This window comes from Drosophila elegans, unplaced genomic scaffold (assembly GCF_018152505.1).
Source record: "Drosophila elegans isolate 14027-0461.03 unplaced genomic scaffold, ASM1815250v1 contig_149, whole genome shotgun sequence".
Lineage (NCBI taxonomy): Eukaryota > Metazoa > Arthropoda > Insecta > Diptera > Drosophilidae > Drosophila > Drosophila elegans.
In genome coordinates this window covers 16,207,501-16,226,095 of record NW_024545513.1, presented here as the reverse complement: position 1 = coordinate 16,226,095, position 18,595 = coordinate 16,207,501, and the positions used below count along the sequence as shown (strand labels likewise).

The window sequence follows — 18,595 nt, the reverse complement described above, 5'->3', positions numbered from 1 at the left end:
TTCGGAATTTGCTTTATGTCGGTCAGGCACTCGTCGTCCCCCCGCAGTTTGCACCCATCCATTTCAATTTCGTTTCAATTTCTTCATGGCAGCCATTCTGAATTATTTTCTTTTTGCTGTTTGTCGGTTCGTTCAACTTGGCGGCGACAGCGCCACAAATATTTCATTGTGGCATTTGCATTTTTTAGGGGGCATTATTATGGGGTCATCTTCATTCCCAGTCCGACATTAATTTCCCGAGCAAGCCGACAACTTTGAGTGTGATTGGAGAAAGTGCATTACTCGGAAATCGAAATCATTATTCATCCGCCGCCAATCTGCAGCGTTGCAAATTGGCTGGCTGAAGATGAAAGCGAGCTGCCAAAAAATACAAAAAATAATTATTTGTGACGGGTGGCAAAAGTATACGATAACGAAATGAAACTACACAGAAAGAAAGTCCTTAAATTATATCATAAAATATTACTAGAAGTGTTTGCACTAAAAATGGTTTTGTTTCTATTGATATTTAATCGATTCCTATAAGTTTTATATTTGTTTTACTGGTTAAATTCTTAAAATAATTTATCCAAGAATAATCTTAAGAACTGACTACATATATTTTTTCTTTTCTCTGTGGTATCTAAAAACATATAAGCAAGAAAATCGGGCAAGGCCTCGAAGAGCTTCCCATGGCATCAGTATTTTCACACCCCCTTCCCTTAAAATTTTCCCGCCTCTTTTCCCACAAGTACTTGCAAATTTTTCATTTCTGTCTGTCTTTTGTCTGATTTTGCTGCAATTTGTTGCTTTGGTTGGCTGCTTTTGTTATATGTTAGTTGGCAGCTGATTAATTGCCTCGCCTGTTTGTGCCACGCCTCTGCTCTGACCCTGCCCCCGATTTTGATTTGGATCGAGAGAGCTTGCTCCGCATTATAAGATTTTGTTCAATAATTTAAATCTCTAAAAATAGTTGGCTAAACTCTTGCTGTTTGAAAATAATGCCATCGCTCATTGGCTTCAGGAAAAATTGTTGGAAATTTTTAGCTATATTTTAGTTAGAAATTTAAAACATTTAAATCATACAATTTGTATTCTTATTATTAGGTAATCAAAACTTCTGAACTAACTTTAGCTGACTTTTGATTTTTTTTTAAATTTATATTTTGAAGTTAATTTGAAATTTTGGTCTTAATCGTTAAATAAATAAAATGTGTTTTTCAATTTGCGTTTTATTTCGAATTTTATTCAGTTATTAAGGCCTACGAGCTATCACAATATTTGCCATATAAAATGCTTATCCCTATCAAATCTTTACCAATCGTTCGCTGCGCTGGGCGTAGTGAAATTCGCCGTAGTACTCCTCCAGGTCGCACAGATCCCGCTGCAGCTGGGCATCGACCTTGGCCTGGTCGGCCTTCTGCCGGGCGGACGGGCGTCGCAGGGGGGCGTGGTTGCGCAGACTTAGGCGTCGACGGATCTTCTGGCCACCCACCATGTCGTAGAGTGGGGATTCGGGCAGCGGCGATTCCGCGGCAATCAGGCATCTCTTGGTATCCGTGTGCGAGGGAAATCCCCGAGGTGTTGTCTGCCCGGCAATGGCCTCGCTAATGTCATGGAGTCGGCCGTGCTGCTTTTGGGCCAAGTGCTCGAAACTGCACTTCCACTGGGCATAGCGTCGATCGGCAATGGTGTAGGTGGATTGCCTCATGGTGGGCGTCAGCAGAGTGCCGCAGGATCCGAACGAGGAGCATCGGGGCATGGGTCGCAGCATTTGCTTGGATCGCTTGCTCAAGCGCTTCTGTTTCCTGGCCGAAATGCTCAGTTTGCGTATGAGGATTTTCTGGATTTTGCTTACAAAACCGGGAAGGGGAGTGCAGAAAATGCCAGGATTTCCGGGGCTAGTTGTGTCCTGGGTGCTCTTAATCTTTTCAGCGGAGTGAGTGCTACCCATCTTGCAAGATGGTTAATTACAATCTTCGGTTTTGGAAAAATTTCAAAATGTTGAACACTCGTATATTGAACTGGGCACACTGAGAAAGTTTAATGTTTATAATATTCTGTGCACTATATTCGTTTGAGTACGATGCTAAGGCTTTAACTGCTGTTGGACAACTGATGCTGATTGCCACGGGGTGGCGGGAATATATATACCCAAAAATGTGGATTAGGTACCTGGACACCCCCTAATAGGGATCAGGTCTTATTCGCTACCCGCGCTACCTTCATAAAACCCTGACCCCTAACCCTGACCATAATCCCCTTGTTTTGCATGCACTTTTATGAGGCAACATTTGGCCACGATTTCGGGGTTTTGCTAGAGTCGCGATTCCGTTTTATTGCCCCTGCAATCTATGCACGTGCAAGGGGGTTTGGGTTGCTGGGTTGCTGAGTTGCTGGGTTGCGCTAAGGGTCAAAATAAAAGGCTAAAAAGGCTGGCCAGCAGGCAGCGGCCATTTAATGGCTTGTCATTTGCTGTCGCCTGCTGCTTTCTGGCCAGGATATCCAACATCCACGAAACATAATTGCCCGCCCATAAGGAGCTGCAGTTCTAGTGGGGAAACTCGGGGGGACGAGGGGGCTCCTCAAGGCTTGACTGTCATCGCAGGAGGAAAATCTTAATGAATTGCAGCAAAGCCATACAAGAAACACAAGGCACTGACGGAAAATATACTAGCAATTTTATCATTTTTCTGATAAACAATTTTAAATATTGCTAAGCTATTATTAGACTTAAGTATTTTATGTATAACTAATATTTATATAATATTATCCTGCAAGCGCACTTTACCTTGTTGTACAATTAGTTAAAATATAGGAATGTATTTATGGTGATCATAAAACTCATAGCTATTGTAGGTACCGATTTCAGTTGAACATTGCATAGCCACCATTGTTGCAAATTAAATAATAAATACTTCTCTAATTAAGATTTTATGAAACAAATTCAGAATACATTTTTACAATTAAATCCGAAGTCTATTTTAACAAAGCTTCTTGACCTTTTAGACTCTATTGTGTGCAAGCCTTGAGCATAATTTCTCTCAGTGCAGTTTGGGGAGGGCAGTGGTGTGTTGGTGGAATCCAGGCCGAGAGGTGGAATAGTCGAGGTTCGAGGTTGGAGGTCCATGGTTAAGCATCCTGGCAGAATGCTCGCTTTGTGTGTCAATCAGCCTTTGCATGCCAGTAGTGCCTTCATCAATTCTCCCTCTATCTTTGCCCTTGTGTGGGTGTGATTGTGCGAAAGTGTGTGTGCGTGCCTGTCAGTGTATAAGTAATTACGTGGGTGAGGACATAAGAAGCTTTGGCTTCATTATAAGTAGACATATGTACAGTGGGCACTGCTGACAAGCCAGTCAGGGAAAATAATTGAGACCAATTAAAACGCACCAAAGCACTAAGAGAAAATAATAATAATAATTATTGGAGAACAAAACATAAAAAACCCATCAGAACGGTGGAGTATCAACATAAAAATTACATTTTAGTGCTGGGCAATTTCGGTTTTTTAATTTGTTTCTAAATGAGAATTCTTTAAAGGCAAAAGCGAAATATCAAGCAATACTTTTTTTAGTTTTTACAAAACTTCAAACTTTGAATATTTAGAATCCACTATTTAAATAAAATTTGTACATTTCTTAAAATCATATTTATTTATTTTTCATTTTATTTTGGTCATATATAACTTTTTTTGTAAAACTAGTTTCTTACATTTTACTTAAGTGCATAAAATCCCCTTCTGGAAAATTTTGCGCAGTTACCCAGAGAACTTGAATTTCCCATTAATTATGTTTGCTGTGGGAATACCCATTGCCCATGAATTCCCGCAGCCTCCACTTATTTTCAGCTTTCGATGCATCCTCTAATTGTGTTAAAATCGCAAAACGCAAAACCCTTTTGGTTTTTGTTCGTTGTTTTACCCTAATAAAAAAGGAGACCAAAAGACGAAGGTCATGGAAGGGGGAGAAAGGGGAGCGCGGCTTGTGGCCAACAGTGTCCATTTTCCGGTTTTCCATTTTTCAGACGAACAAAAAGCAATGCCAGTCAACAACAGAAAATTCATTTGAAAATTCCAGACAGTATGAAAAATAAAAGGGGTTTTATGGAGAGAATAAACGAGGTGGCAATTACTCTACGTTTGAAAAGAAAAATTATTATTTTTAAAAATTGCATTTAAAAAAAATGTAATCTATATATTTCTAAGTTTTATTAGATTACAATTTAAACTAAAATTGTATATAATTTATTTATAAATAATTATCACAACTGTTAGTAGACTTGCGAATATTTTCATGCATTGAGAGTTAAAGTTATTCATTAAATTATTTAATGAAATCATTTAAGAAAATTATTTTGTATTTTTTAAAAAGATTGCAAATTGTAAATTCCTTGCAGGGCATCACTCAGTCAAATTGGAGCTGTGAAAACCAATTCCCTGTATTCCGAATGGATGCAGAAAGCTATTCATTGTCAACTGCAGCTAGAATAGAAATCAACGGGGGTCAGGTGAACTGCTGTTTGCGGCTTTTGGAGTACCAAGTGCCCCCTGACAGGAAGCAGCTTTCATCCAAATTCCAGGAAAGCGGCAAAGCTCCCTTCCATTCGACTCCACTCTGCTGGTACAGAAAATTCCACTTAATTGCAGTCATTTGTTAAATGCCAAATAAGAAGGAAAACAAATAATCATTGCAGCATATATGGTTTTATCATTGACAGCAAATATGTGCGCATATTTGAATAACTGCCGCCACAGTTCGTTTAATTGCACATTTTGTGGCTGGCAATTAATTAGTGTTTCCTTCCCATCACTTAATAATTATGTTTTAAATGTTTTATTGATTCGCATTCGCAGTGTGTCAATGCCAAAGGCCAATGGGCAATTGAATTTATATTTTTTAATTAAAAACAGCTATCAGAATTGTCACCCTTTTGGGTTTTCCACGGCTCACGCAATTCAATTCAATTCAATTCAATTCTTACCTGGCACCATTTTGAAATGGCTTTTACGACCTGACCAACATGTCTGCATATCATAAAACGAGGCAAAATACAAAAATAAGTAAATGGAAAAAAATGGCAAATGGCATAAAAATCGCTTTTTGTTTAACCCTTTTAGAGGCATAAAAAATGCATCTGGGAATATTCCTCCAAAACCCCGTCTATTTTCTCTTTGTCTCTTTTTGTCCGACGTGTATTCCCTATATGCAAATCAACCTTTTCCATTTTTTTTTGCTTTGGCAATGCACATTCCAAAGGACAAAGGCTTTTTGTCCTGCAAATATTTTCCTCTATGTCACGCGTGGAGGTGTCATCGAATTCCCTGGTGATGGAGGAGAAATGCTTGAAAAGAGGGTTGGGCGAAATAGAAAATGCCCATAAAGGTTGGTCCCCTAGCTGACAAAGCGAGTTTGCCCAAAGTTTGGCATTCGAAATAAAGATAAAGAAGCGCAAATCAAAGTTCAACTTTCTCCAGTTTTTCAAGTTTTTGGGCGTTTATCTATTTTATAAGAATAAAAGTATTGGTAAAATTGTAAAAGGTTTGCCCTTCAAATTTGATTTATTTTATATATTTGTTATAGAAACTTTGTTATTCATTATTGTTTATACAAATAATAAATACCTGTTAGTAAGTATAATCATGTGCAAAGATATTGAGGGCAGTTATAATTAGCTTATTTATTACCTCAGTTTTAATTAATTTTACAAACTTTGCCGATCTCTAGCATCTATATAACGAAACCTATCCTTATAACATGTATTTGAAGGATGAAGAACGTCCAATTTGTAGTAAAATAAGCTTTCCAAGTAAAATAGGAAAAAAATGCTGCCAGAAAATTAAAGTTTTTTCTTTGGAGAATTTGGTCGATTTGTATTTGTAAGCCAGTGTAATCCATCCCCGAATTCGGTTAGTTGCAACCCTTTTAAAGTGACCAAGCTAAATACGGCGTCACCGCATCCAAGCTCCTTAGCCGGCCACAAAATCAATCTTATTCGATCACCCCTGGCCCCCTGAGTAGATTACAAAGTTTACACAAGCCAAGAAGTGTAAGCCAAAGTTAATAACACTTATATACTCAATCACCCACACACTCTGGGCAGAACGCCATCATCCAGTTAACTTTGTCTTCTGTAATTTAGTGGGCCACTGACAGGCATTTGGGGTGACCACAAATCTCAGAATTGCGGAACGCGGAAGAGAGAAAAAGTGTACAGAGTCAAAAGGATAAGGGCAAGGACAATGTGCGTGAGGGTTAAGGACAAATCAGGCATCAATAGCAATCAATCAATTTGCGGGCAAACAAACAAATTGACCAAAAAAGAATGCGAGCCATCCAAACACAGTCACTGACAAAAGTTAACAGCATCTAATGTGATTTTGACACACTCCCCACATGAACTTTCAGTGAAGGAAGGGAATGTTTTGACAGTCTATTGTTTACAATTTGTGCGATGGCCGCCTAATTTCCGACCCGATATGATTTTCCCCATCAGCTGTTCAAAAACTTTTCTTCCCTGTAAAAAAAAAAGGTTTAAAAAGAAACAGATTTTAAAAAATTCATGGCTATATCAAAAGCTTACGTTCTGACTGTGATCTATGGGGACAATTAAATATAAATAGAATTTAAATTATATTTAATTTTTTACGAAGGTCTCTGAGCATTTGCAAAATGAATATCTATTAATATTTTAAACAAAAAACTATAATTTAAATGTTTAAATTTGTCTGTAATAAACAACACCTCCTTTAACTTTTAATAGGTATCGCCCTGGTTGCCTCCCAAATGTCAACAAAATTTCCCTCACTTTTCATAATTGGGTTTGTTTAAGCACAAAAATAAAAAGGGAAACGGAAAAGGTTTTTTTTTTGTTTACTTTACTTGGTTTTCAATTTCGATGGTGGCAATCCGGCTGCCAGCTCCAATCAGGGGAACTATCCATCAGTGAGCGATGGCCGTGTCCATTTCCCCAATCCCCATGATTCTCTAGAGGAGTTTTGATGCTGGCACGCATCGAATTCCCTGCTCCTGTTCCCAATCCTCCCTTGAGTTTCGTTTGCACAAGAACACACACACGCACACACACACACACACATGGGGAAAATCAATAACAAAATTTAGTGGGTTAAATTTCGACTTTCCCCTTGGAATACCCTCAAATTAAATTCAAATACCCTAAATAAATAAACGTAAAATATTTTATGATTAGTGTTATTATTGATACCAATTTTTTAAGTTACTTACATTTTATATGGTAAACGAAAATATTTATGCTGCTCAAATGTAGGCAATGCATAATTTTGAATCTTTCAACTAAAAGGAAAATTTATGTGAAGCATTGCATACTTCTGGGCATGCCACAAATGAGGTCCTTAAAACTCTCCTTAATGGTAAATTTACCTGAAAACGAACTGTATATTTAATTATTGCATACTTTTGAGGATGCCACATTTAAGGTCTTTTTTATTTCTATATGTTTTAAGGAAGCAAATAAATATGTCTATACGGAAAATAAATAATGAACAAATCTTAATGGTGAATAAATATCTATTTTTATTAGGCAACATTTGAAGTGTTTTACTAGAACTTAGCAAGCTGTTTAGTCAAATTTTGGTCATAATAAATTATTGAATGTTTTGAAAATTAAAACACCCCGTGACAAAGGGAATCCTGGGCCTAAAAAAGGCGCTCCGAATGTGACAGTCTCAACGAATAGGACGGTCCATAAATTCATCAGCATCTCTAAATGGCTTAAATGTGGCTTAGTTGGTCACAGCTGTTGGCTGAATGGCTGGCTGGCAATAAAACCGCAAGATGTCCTAATCCCACCGATGGATTTACAAGGTTTTAACCACGCCTACCGCCCACCGCCCACTCTCCACCTCCCCCTGCATGGAATCTCTAATCTGGCCACTTGATCCCCGTACGCAGTACGCCATAGGGCAACATTTTTGAGGTATAGTATATGATATGGTATAGTATATCTGCGCAGATCCGCGTTAATCTTCGGCAAGATTTCACACCGCAGAGCACGCGACATTCGGCGGAGGGTTCGTGAGGGGAGGGGTTAAGGGGCCGACGATTAGGCAAATCTTCTACAGGATTTCAATTCCATGGATTCAATGGCTATTCAATGGTCTAGCAACACGCAACGCGAGCAATTCTCAATTGTGGCCAGATTGTAATTAGAGCGGATTCGCAATTCTCACCGGCTTAGCAAAAGGGGCTTAAAGATCCGAAATCTGGGCCATCGGATCCTGCCAAAGGACCAAAAGGACCAGCCACTTGAGTTCGCTCCTGTTCAGCCTCGCGCCTTTTGTTTTTGCCGGGCTACTTTGCTTTGTCCGCCACTCGAGGCTCAAGTGTCGCGTTGGAGTCACCCAAACACTTGCGGCTGTCAAACGGCAGCAAAGTCCCTTGGCTTCGTCCGCACCTCGTCCTTGTCTCGTCCTTAGCCCTATCCCATCTCTATCCTTTTCCTAACAGACACGGAGCGAAAATTAGTGGGGCTTATATCCGCTGTCTCTGATATTTCCCGATTTTATCAATCGAAATTCAATCAAATACGATGATTAACAGTTTACTGTTTTATACATCTAGGTATACTTAACTCTATCTTTTGACTTACAAAATATATTTCAAAATCAAAGAACACAAAACGTGGTTATTCAAATTTGTTGGTATTTTATTCATATAAAATAAAAATATTAATAATAACATAAAGTATTGTTTTCATACCTTAACTTTTTTAAATGTATTAACCATATGACTCACGAAACTAACCTGATTAAATAAACGTTTTTGTAAAAAGTTTTTCAGAAATAATGAAACTATTAGAAGTTTGAGTGCACACAGGGAGGGAGCTAATATTGTCTTATTTTTGTTGTGTGTTAGTATAGTGCCTCTTAAATTATGCATTGCCTTGTCCGGCCCTGAATAGTTTGATTTAACCAGTGGTCTTTGGCGCCCTTTTCTCCGCAAGGCCCGCACTTGGTTGCATGCTAACAGTTTGACACTTTAAAGTTAGTGGCAAGAGTTGAGAAGTTCAGGGGAATCGCCAGGAATTGTGCCAGGTCCCAGGGTCGATGTCAGCCTGCATATTGCATGGACTTGAGGCCAGACAAAGGATATGTCCGTTTTAATTGGTGGAAAAGGTGACCGCAAATGCTCAGCTACAAAGGTTTTATTTCCTTTTATTTCCTCACTTGGCTGACTTCGCATTTTCTGCTACTTTAAACTTTATTTTTAAATTACCAAATAGCTATTATAATATCGCATTGGAATAAATGGCTTATTTAAAATTTCTTTTTAATTAACTGAATTTTCTTCAACCATATCTCTTCAATGTTTTCTATGATTAAATCGCATTAAATTGTAACTCATATCTTGGCAAAATATTATATATTTTTTTCAATTCTCCACACAATGGAGTGGAATTCTCATCTTTATATGATTTCCTTGCTTTTTCTTTGCGCATAAATTTCCTATAAAATAGCGCCATTTACTATTTATTATTCTGCCAGATGGGCGGAGTGAAAGAGATGGGGAAAGGGAGCCCCTTGGGCAAGGCTCGCCTTTTTTTTTTTTGTTGGCTCCACTTGTTCTTTATGGCAGCCAACAGGCCAAACGAAAAAAAAAACTTAATAATTCTACATCATTTTTATGTGCAGCACATGAAAGTCAGCCGGCGAAAAGTTCTCTGCATTAAGGAACGAAATTTTCTGACACTTCAACGCTTTATTATGGCTTTAATGTTAGCCTTAACCCTGCCCTTTATTTTCGACCTGCACAATTTCCCCCATTTCCATATGTTGTCCTTGGTAAAAAGTTTTATAGTGTGTGGAAAAGTTTTGCAATAACCAACATGGCACTTGTTGGCCCACCCTTTTCACCTCGCAATTAGGTGCACCACTCTCGCGCTGTCCCCCTTACCCAGCGATATTCCCCTCTCTTTCGCCTGTCATATACCCCTCCCTGTCGCTGGCTTAATTATCCAGTGCATAGTGGTCGAAGCCATTGATTGATTGAATGATTGACTGATTGCTGGAACAATTGAGAGTCCGCACCAATTATGGCAACTCACCGATGCAAGCTCAACTACTTGGTGGTAGCCCAGCACGCCATCTCTTTCACCCGCTCCCCCACTCCACTGAAGTGCCGTCTCCCTCTATTGTCCAGGAGCCCAAGGAGCGGGAAAAATGTCAGGAAAATGTGAGGACTTCGGACTTCGGACCTCGGACATCGGACTTCAGGTGCGACGAATAGGGAAATGGAGAATGGGGAGCCTTAAGTGGGCAGACAGACACTTGACAAGCCACTAGAATCAATACTGCCGACCCATACCCTGTAAACAAGGTAGGGTAAGCAGCCTTAGGGCAGTCAATAGGAAATATTTAATCGACAAACAAAAAAATTTTGTATAATATAAAAATATTGCAATTTTTATTCTTGAACAACTAGACTGTTTTAATTTCCTTAAAATATTACAACACATATTTGAAATGAAGTTCCTATAATTCTGATTGTAATTTGCAATATATATTAGAATAAAACCTTTAAATCCCAGCTTGTTAAAGGGTATTTTGTATAACAAAATGAGTCGAGTTAAAACAATGTTTGCCCTGTTGTTTTGCCGCACTTAATATATATGCAAACAGTCCAATATTTTCAAAGCCAAAATCCATATTCCATATTTGCTTATCGGTTGGCTTCTAATTATATTTCCATTTTGATTTCGATTGCCTCCAGCTGGCCTGCACTAATTAATGCACATTTATCCTCGAAATTACGGGCAGCATGTTGTTAATACTTTTCACCGATTTGAATATGGATTGAGCCCCCCAAACTCCAGCTTTTTGCCATTCTGCGGACAGCCTTCGCTGCGGTTTGCGGCGGCTATTTAATTTCGAATTTTCAAAGCCCAATTAAAACATTTTGTGGCCAGCAATCAGTTAATGGGCTGGGCTGAAAATTTGCGAAATTATCGAAGAAACTTTGAAGAAGGGTTTTGATTTGGGGACTGTAAATATGATGAGCAACATTGCTGTTAATTATTAGGTTTTAAGAGTAAACATGTTTTAAAACAACAAGTAAGTTGATTTAGATTTTAATGATGCATAAGATATAGATCTATTATTACGTATACCTTTATTTAAATGCACTTTCATTGTCATTTTCAGGAAATAGCTTATTAGCTTATTAAATTTAAATTTCCGTGGCTTTAGTTTACATATTGATTGAAAAGATGAAAAACATCACTGGCTCAGCCAATTTTCCAGCTGAAAAGCAAATTGTCTGGGCCGTAAGACCAAATACCAATGCCAAATAACCCATGACCTTTGACCCGCTGCTAATAAGTGAAAAACCAATAGTTTAGAGTTTACACAATATAATTACGAGTATAATTTGATTATCCAACCATGTACACATTGTTGATTGTCCTTTTCTTAAGTCTAAGTTGTATGATATACAAGGAAAAAAAAATATAAGATATTTTTGTAAAATCGTCTATACGATTTACCATTGCTGGGCAATGGAATCGCTGTGATTGTTTGTCCAAACTGTTTGACAGCTGGCACACCTGTTGCCAGTCCTCGCCGGGGATGATGGAATTGATAGGGTCCAAACCAATCGCTAGAAACCCCTCCGAACCAAGCGGAGTTGGTGCGATTGGTGCGATTACTACTTCCTGATTTGCACACTTACAGATCTGTGGAGATGGTGTGCGTGTGCCCAGCCAGCAGCTGGTAGGTGGTGTACATTGGCTCCTCCTCGATGTCCACCTTGAACCGCTTGGCCGCACTCTCCATTTCCTCCAGATCGCTGTACCCCGGAAAGCCAGTGGGGCAAAAGTGGCCAGCAATGGCCTCCGGAATGTGGGTGACATTGTGCAGCATGTGGGCTGGTGTGGATTGCAGGTAGGTCCGCCACTTTTGATAGGACGAGGCCGGAACGGGGCCATTGCCACGCCGCTGGCTGATGGGCGACGAGGTCTTGGGCATTATGTGCTGCGCCTGCTGCATCATGTACATCTCCCACTCCAGGTTGCCCACTGTTCGATGGGATTCAATCGAATTTCGGGATTCCTCGCTCATGTCCTGGGTGCGCATCAGCACCTCCCCATCACCATCACCATCCCCCTTCTCCTCCTCCTCATCCAGATCCTCAGGATCCCGACGAGGTGAGGAATTGGCACTGCTGCAGGTGTAATAGCCACAGGATCGGTCCAGTTGTGGTTGCTCGGCAAAATCATCGCAAATTGGCTGACTGGAGCGGCTCCAAATGCTGCGGCTGGAGTTTTTCGAGGACGATGATGAGCTGCTGCCCACGCCGCTGCTGTTCCGACTGCTATATAGTCGCTTCAGGGAGCGACCACTTCCAGATCCTCCGCCAGCGGCCATGTAAATGCTGCTGTTCAGGCTCAGCTCCTTGAGTTTCAGACTGCTCGCACAACAACCCATGATCTTTAGGTTTTAGTGTGTATAAATGTGTGATAAAGCGACGCTGGTAAGATGTTCTTCCGTTGACAATTCGTGGTCGACTGTTTGGCTTGGCCATAAACCCAGGGGCTTTATATGTGGCCAGCAGGTAGCTTCAATCGCTGGAGTTCCAGGAATCAATAGTCAGCTACCTGATAGTTTTTCAAAAAATTTTTCTGGCCTAATCCGCGAGCGGGATTTCATGAAAACACGCGGTACTTTATGGCCCGGCAATTTGGCCAAAAACACGGCGAGTAAATGTACCTGAAATCCTCCCGTAACGACCTTGATTCGAGCACTTTCGATCTGGCCAACGAGTTAAGGATATAACATATACATATATGTATATATGTGTACTCCTTGCTCACTTAATTTTTAAATATTATATTCTAGGCATAACCCTTTTGGGTTTTTATCTGCCTTTTTATAGAGCTATGAGTTATGACTAAAAATATATGCATGTATATTGCCGAAGTGCTGACATCATGTCGTTTTGGTCGGTGCTGTCCTTGGGCCATTGTATTGGCCACATCCTTCGTCCTTCCTTTGGCCAATTGTTGTGTAAACGCCGTGGCGCAGTCCTCGGAACGCCGTTGACGCCGGCCACAAGTCTCGAATCAGCGGGACAGGACCTTTTTCTGCCCGAATCAAAAACCATAGACCAGAGTCCACGAAAACCACGCAGCTGCACCGACTTCGATCTATTTTTCAGCGAAACTCCTCAATGGAACAGCTCTCCCATTCTTGAACTCAATGGCCCAAGGCCAAACGAAATCGAATGCTAAATCGGCATCGATATCGTCATGCAAATGGAAAACGACATTGGGAAAATGCGGAATGGAAATTGGTAAATGATTTCGCGCGCGAATGGCAATCGAAGTGGGGCATAAGTGATGACAAGTGCACCCGAGCGAGTGTCACGTGATTAATTGCAGAAAATCGCCAATATTTTAATTTGCCTTTCACGAAAAAAAGAAAAATGCATTGAGATGTGTGAAGCATTCCCTCAATAAAGTACGTCAATTCTATGACTCAAAATGGGTATTCAGTTAATGCAACTGTTTCTCAAAACTATTTTTCTTTTTTTTGTTTCTTTGAAGTATAATTTTAATATGGTTTCCATAATTTTTTTATTTTGTATTTATTGCCCAAATACCAAATAAGCATAAATGTATTATTTAACAGTGAAATTCCTTTTGAAATCATTTCCTTTAATAGAATCCGTAAAACATTGCAATTATTAAAGGTTACCTAATATTTCAATATGGTTTCCATAGTTTATTTTTATTTTCCTATTTATTGCCCAAATGTTTTTCCTACAACTTTGTATAAATTTGTATAGTTACCAGTTGTTAACTTTGTTATCTAGCACTATGCACATTTCAGTCCGCCTGCTTTAAAGACTGTGAAAAATACTTAGGATCTGGATGCCTTATCTACGGTCGTGTGCCCCTATAATATATCCCAAAAACGGATTGCAACTGCAGTGGCACGTGATAATCGCTGCCTCCGTTGGGGTCCAAATGCATATGAATACCCATGCATACCCACTTTCTTGCCAAACTCCGGGTTCTCCTTTCGGTTTTACGGGGAACTAACTTGGCTTTTGTTGCTGACCAACTGGCCAACTGGTCAACCTCAGGCCTCATTTGACTATCGCACATTTGGTGTTTGCTGTTTTCGTTTCTCGTTGCATTTTCACACGCAATCCACGAAAATTCCCGCATTTTTTGGTCTGGGAAAACGCGCAGCGGAATTTCCTCGCCCTTCATATATATTTGCTTTGGCTGGAGTTTCCCGCTCTCCTGCCATCTCGCTTGCTCTCGTTCCGTTTGTTAAGCACAGTTTGATACGTTTATGCATTTGAATATGCATCCAAATTCGCATTCGCATCGTCATCGTCATCCGCATTCGCATCCGCATCCACATCCGCATCCACATCCGCTTGGCAGTCACGTAACTCCGGCATTTGTTGGCTGCACGTGACGGGTCTCCATGTTGGCATCCAAATGCGGAAACGGAAGTCAACGAGCTCCAAGCGACCCTGGGACTTCACTAAGAGCCGTATTTCCATTAAAACTGAAGAGAAAACCTCTTGCTTATGCCAGAAAAAAAAAAAAACAAAAAAAATTATTTAATTTATAAAACTTCTAAGATTGTGAAATTAAATAAATATATTTTGCATTTAATCAGGATACTAAAACATATAAAATATTGATTTTGATTTATTAAATAGTCGATTTAGTCAACTAGTGAAAAACAATTACTTGTAATTTAATCAATTTCGAAATTTGTATTACTTATTTACTTACATAGAAAACGGAAAAAATTGTATATTTGGACTTTTTTCATAGTGTAGGCCATGTGAATTGGTACTACGTTCGATTCAGTTGAGTGACTTAACAGCAATGAGTTGGTGAAGGATATACTGTGTCCTTCGATTGGGTGGGACTTCGATAGGGGAAAATACAAAGTTGTGAAATAGCACGTATGTGGAATGACCCTTGACAATTTGGCTAAGGAAGCTATCTCACGACTTCCTCATTGCTTTGCATACGAAATTTACTCAAGTATCTCACTTTTCGTGCTGTTTTTTCTGTACGCCAATTACAGCTGTGCTTGGAATAACAGTGCCTTTGAATGCAGTTTTGAAGATAAGTTAAATCTAAATGCACTTTTCAATATTTTGTCCGTATATTAATTATTATAATATAAAATCATTTCTTTACTATTCTATTATGTTAAACTTAATGTACTCTTTTACGCCATCTGCCTGTGGCAATAACATGTGAAATTCTGTTGGAACTTGCATACTTCACCTTAATTAACTCACTAAACTTGTGAGAGGTTAACTTAAAACGTTTGCAAGGTCATTTAAATAACACTCAATGCCAGAGGATTTGAGTTAGCCAACAAAGTGCATCAATCGAGTATGCAGTGTTGCAAGCCTTATTTGCGCCAAGGGAGCCATCGCATTGAGGATTCCAACCATTTGGACAGATTCGCAACTTTGTGGCAGAAATCAAAGCAAAGGGCCATGAAAATCCCATGTCCTTTTGTCCCTTCGTCCCTTCGTCCCTATCGCCACCAAGTCCAGGCGAATCCAGTGCGGTTGAGTCCAGTTGACTTGTCATTAAATGCCAGCTGGCTGAATGCAGGGAATTCCGCACGAAGCTCCAAGGAAATGGCCACGAAATTGAAATGCCAGTGACACACAGATTTCGAGAAAAGGGGACAAACTGAACTAGGGGCAAAATCAGGAGACGTGCCAGGGATCCCAAATAGTTGCAATCGAATTGGAACCAGAACTAAAATAAAATTAAAAAGGAACACCGAAAGAATGGCGATCAAATCTAAAATCAAAACAATTAATTGCCAAACAAATTTAAAAAATAAAGCACATCACGTTGATACCTCGAACTCGTTAAATACAGTAAAAATATAAATAAAGTAATTAAAAATCTAGGCTAAATTAAAAAATTATTAAGTGTTGATATCTAAAAAATTTCAACCTGTATTGTTATGCCAACCAAATTTTATTTGATATCAATCAAATTTTTAAAATTTGTATAACATTCATTGAATGCATATATGCGTTACATGTATATAATAATAATAGCACATAGTTTTTTATGAAAAATATTAAAAATATGAGCCTGCAATAAAAACCCATTGACCCCCGTTTTTTCCAGCGTATTCGACGTTGTTGAATGCAACTTTTGGCACAAGTGCAAGCCAAGCAATTGTCTTGGATTCTGGGTTCGATATATTTTTTATTGAGCCAGCTGGCCGAGCAGAAAAAAGGCGAAGAATGAGGGCCAAGACAATGGCAAGGACATGACCGTTTCCAGGACTCTCGCGGTCGCAGTACATCTGTGATCAGGATCATCAATGCAATTTCTGCTTACCATATTCTGTTTTTCCTTTTTTTTTGTGTTGTCACAAACAAACAAAAAAAAAACACAAAAAAAAAACATGAACGGGCGGTGGGAGGGAGGATGGGTGGGATGTGAAATCGGGAAAATGTGAAAGTGGAAATGCGAGTGCGAATGCGAATGAAGGAGGCCGCATTTTGTTTACGAAATGCATTTTCCGTGTATCGGCGGCAACTCCTTGGCCATGGCCATAAAGCCATAAAACGTACCGCGTGCTGAGGTCCAGATCGGTCAGGTAGACAGGTTACATATATAGACATATATATATATTTGTATATACACTTACCTCGTGAGGACACTCGTACCTCGATGATGATGATGATGGCAGCGATGGCAGCGATGGTAGCGCACTTGTTGATCCCGCGACAGGGTCAAGTTAAGTCGCGTACCAGAAATCGCTGGGCGCTCGGAAAGACCCATCAATGTGCCCATGTTGTGGATGGTATTTCCGCATCCTGTGGGAATTTCTCGACGCACTGAGCCGGGGGAAACACACTGACCATTGGACATCCATCCATCCACCGATCGATCCACATGTGGTCCGTGCGCAAATGGGCGAGGCTACTTAGGCTCTAATTTCGACAATCGCCAATCACCTGATGACATCGCAGCTGGATCCTGGATTTGCCCAGGACCAAGACCATTTAGCCAGAGGACCAGGTGTCGCGAGTCCTTGACCACTAGAAGCCTACAAGTTCAAGTCACAAGTGAAGGTGAATCCAGGAAATAAACTGGAATTGCGGAAATGTCGTAAAAGTACAGTCGTAATTTTACAACTAATTTCAAAAAGATATTCAAATTGATAATAGTGCTCAAAGTAAAGATTAACCGAAAATAATATAAAACCAAAACAAAATAGATAGCAGACTACAGCAAGTCGAAGAAGATGTACTCTTTAAGTAATAATACAAATGTAATTCTATCTATATACCGATTTTGCTTGGGTATATCTGAACACAAATAAAGCAAAGTTGATTTTTCAAAACATTTTTTAATAGCAGCTATTTTCATATGGCAGCTATAGTAGTCTTTTGTATTATGAAATTTAAAATTTATTTTAGAAATTCCCGTCTAAAACGACTGCTTTAATGCTTACTTATATTTAAAACGCAGCTATAAATATAAAATATATAGTTTTGATATTTTAAATTTCAAGCCAAAGGGTTTATAAGAAGAAGATGAGTTTAGAACCTTAAAAACAATGATTGCTATTATTTTGTGGTATATACTCTCCAAAATTTTTCCGAATTACTTTTACAGCCTTATCTGTATTTAAGCACAAGTACAAAGATGGATGGAGAGTACACTTTTTGGGGTCGTAAATGAAAGCGGAAGACCCTCCACTAAAGCATCACTTAAGTACAGTTGTGCTGTACTTATGCCGCAATGCTTTTTGCGACTAAAAGTGCCCCCAACAATTAGGCATTCCCCATTTATCGGCCACGCCCCCTCAGTGTCTCGTTTTACGATGACCACTTTACGATATGTTTCATAAAAGTTGACTGTGAAAAAAATACTGTTTTTATATATATTTTGCTACCTCAAACGACATTCCAAAATTTGACTCGTTTTCACCCCATTTATGGTACTCGTCACGTTGGATTGAGTCGAACCCAGTTGAGTTTTTGTCATATGGGTAAGAGGCTTTAGCCGCGGTACACCTGCCACTCCCCCTTCGCCCAGGGCCGCCCCTTTAATTCCGGATTCTCGGGAACTGGCAATCGGAATCGGAAACCCGGGAACTTACAACGTGAGGCAGACATCTTGTGCCCCACATAATAGAAGAAAATCAATAGCATTACCCCTGTTGTAATTGTGTTTGTGTTATGACTGTCGTCCTGCGCCTTCTTACCACACGTTTTTCGCCGTGTATTCCTGACATTGTCTGTCTGTCTGTGTTTTTTTTTTTATTTATGAATTATTGAATGGCTTACAGAGTTTTTGTCCGCTTGATGTTTATTTAAATTTGTAATCCGGTTTTCTTTTGTTGTTTTTTTTTTTGTGCCGCATTTGACAAAGTTTATTGAGGAAAACTTTGACTGCTTTGGTTGCGTTTGCATCTAACAAATTCCACGAACTGTTGAGACAAATAATATTCCTTGGTTAGATTTTGTCACAAGCTGTTAGACTTGGCAGCAGCTGCATGGTAAAGAAAATTAAATCGGCTCAAATATTGTCTACTGCTTTTATACATGACTTTTTGATA

General features: G+C 39.4%; 3 protein-coding genes across 3 annotated transcripts in view; 1 reads left to right on the top strand and 2 right to left on the bottom strand.

Moving 5' to 3' along the window:
- Positions 1-18,595, top strand: part of LOC108137744 — a 44,304-nt gene that overhangs the window by 17,154 nt on the left and 8,555 nt on the right. The gene's annotated exons all lie outside the window — the stretch shown is intronic.
- On the bottom strand, positions 1,286-1,933 carry LOC108137747 (protein nullo). Its single transcript, XM_017259646.1, has one exon. The coding sequence runs from the start codon at positions 1,931-1,933 to the stop codon at positions 1,286-1,288; it is 648 nt and encodes a 215-aa protein (XP_017115135.1).
- Positions 11,620-12,497, bottom strand: LOC108137746. The gene has a single exon (XM_017259645.1). It carries the CDS (start codon positions 12,434-12,436, stop codon positions 11,678-11,680), a length of 759 nt encoding a protein of 252 aa, XP_017115134.1. The 5' UTR covers positions 12,437-12,497; the 3' UTR covers positions 11,620-11,677.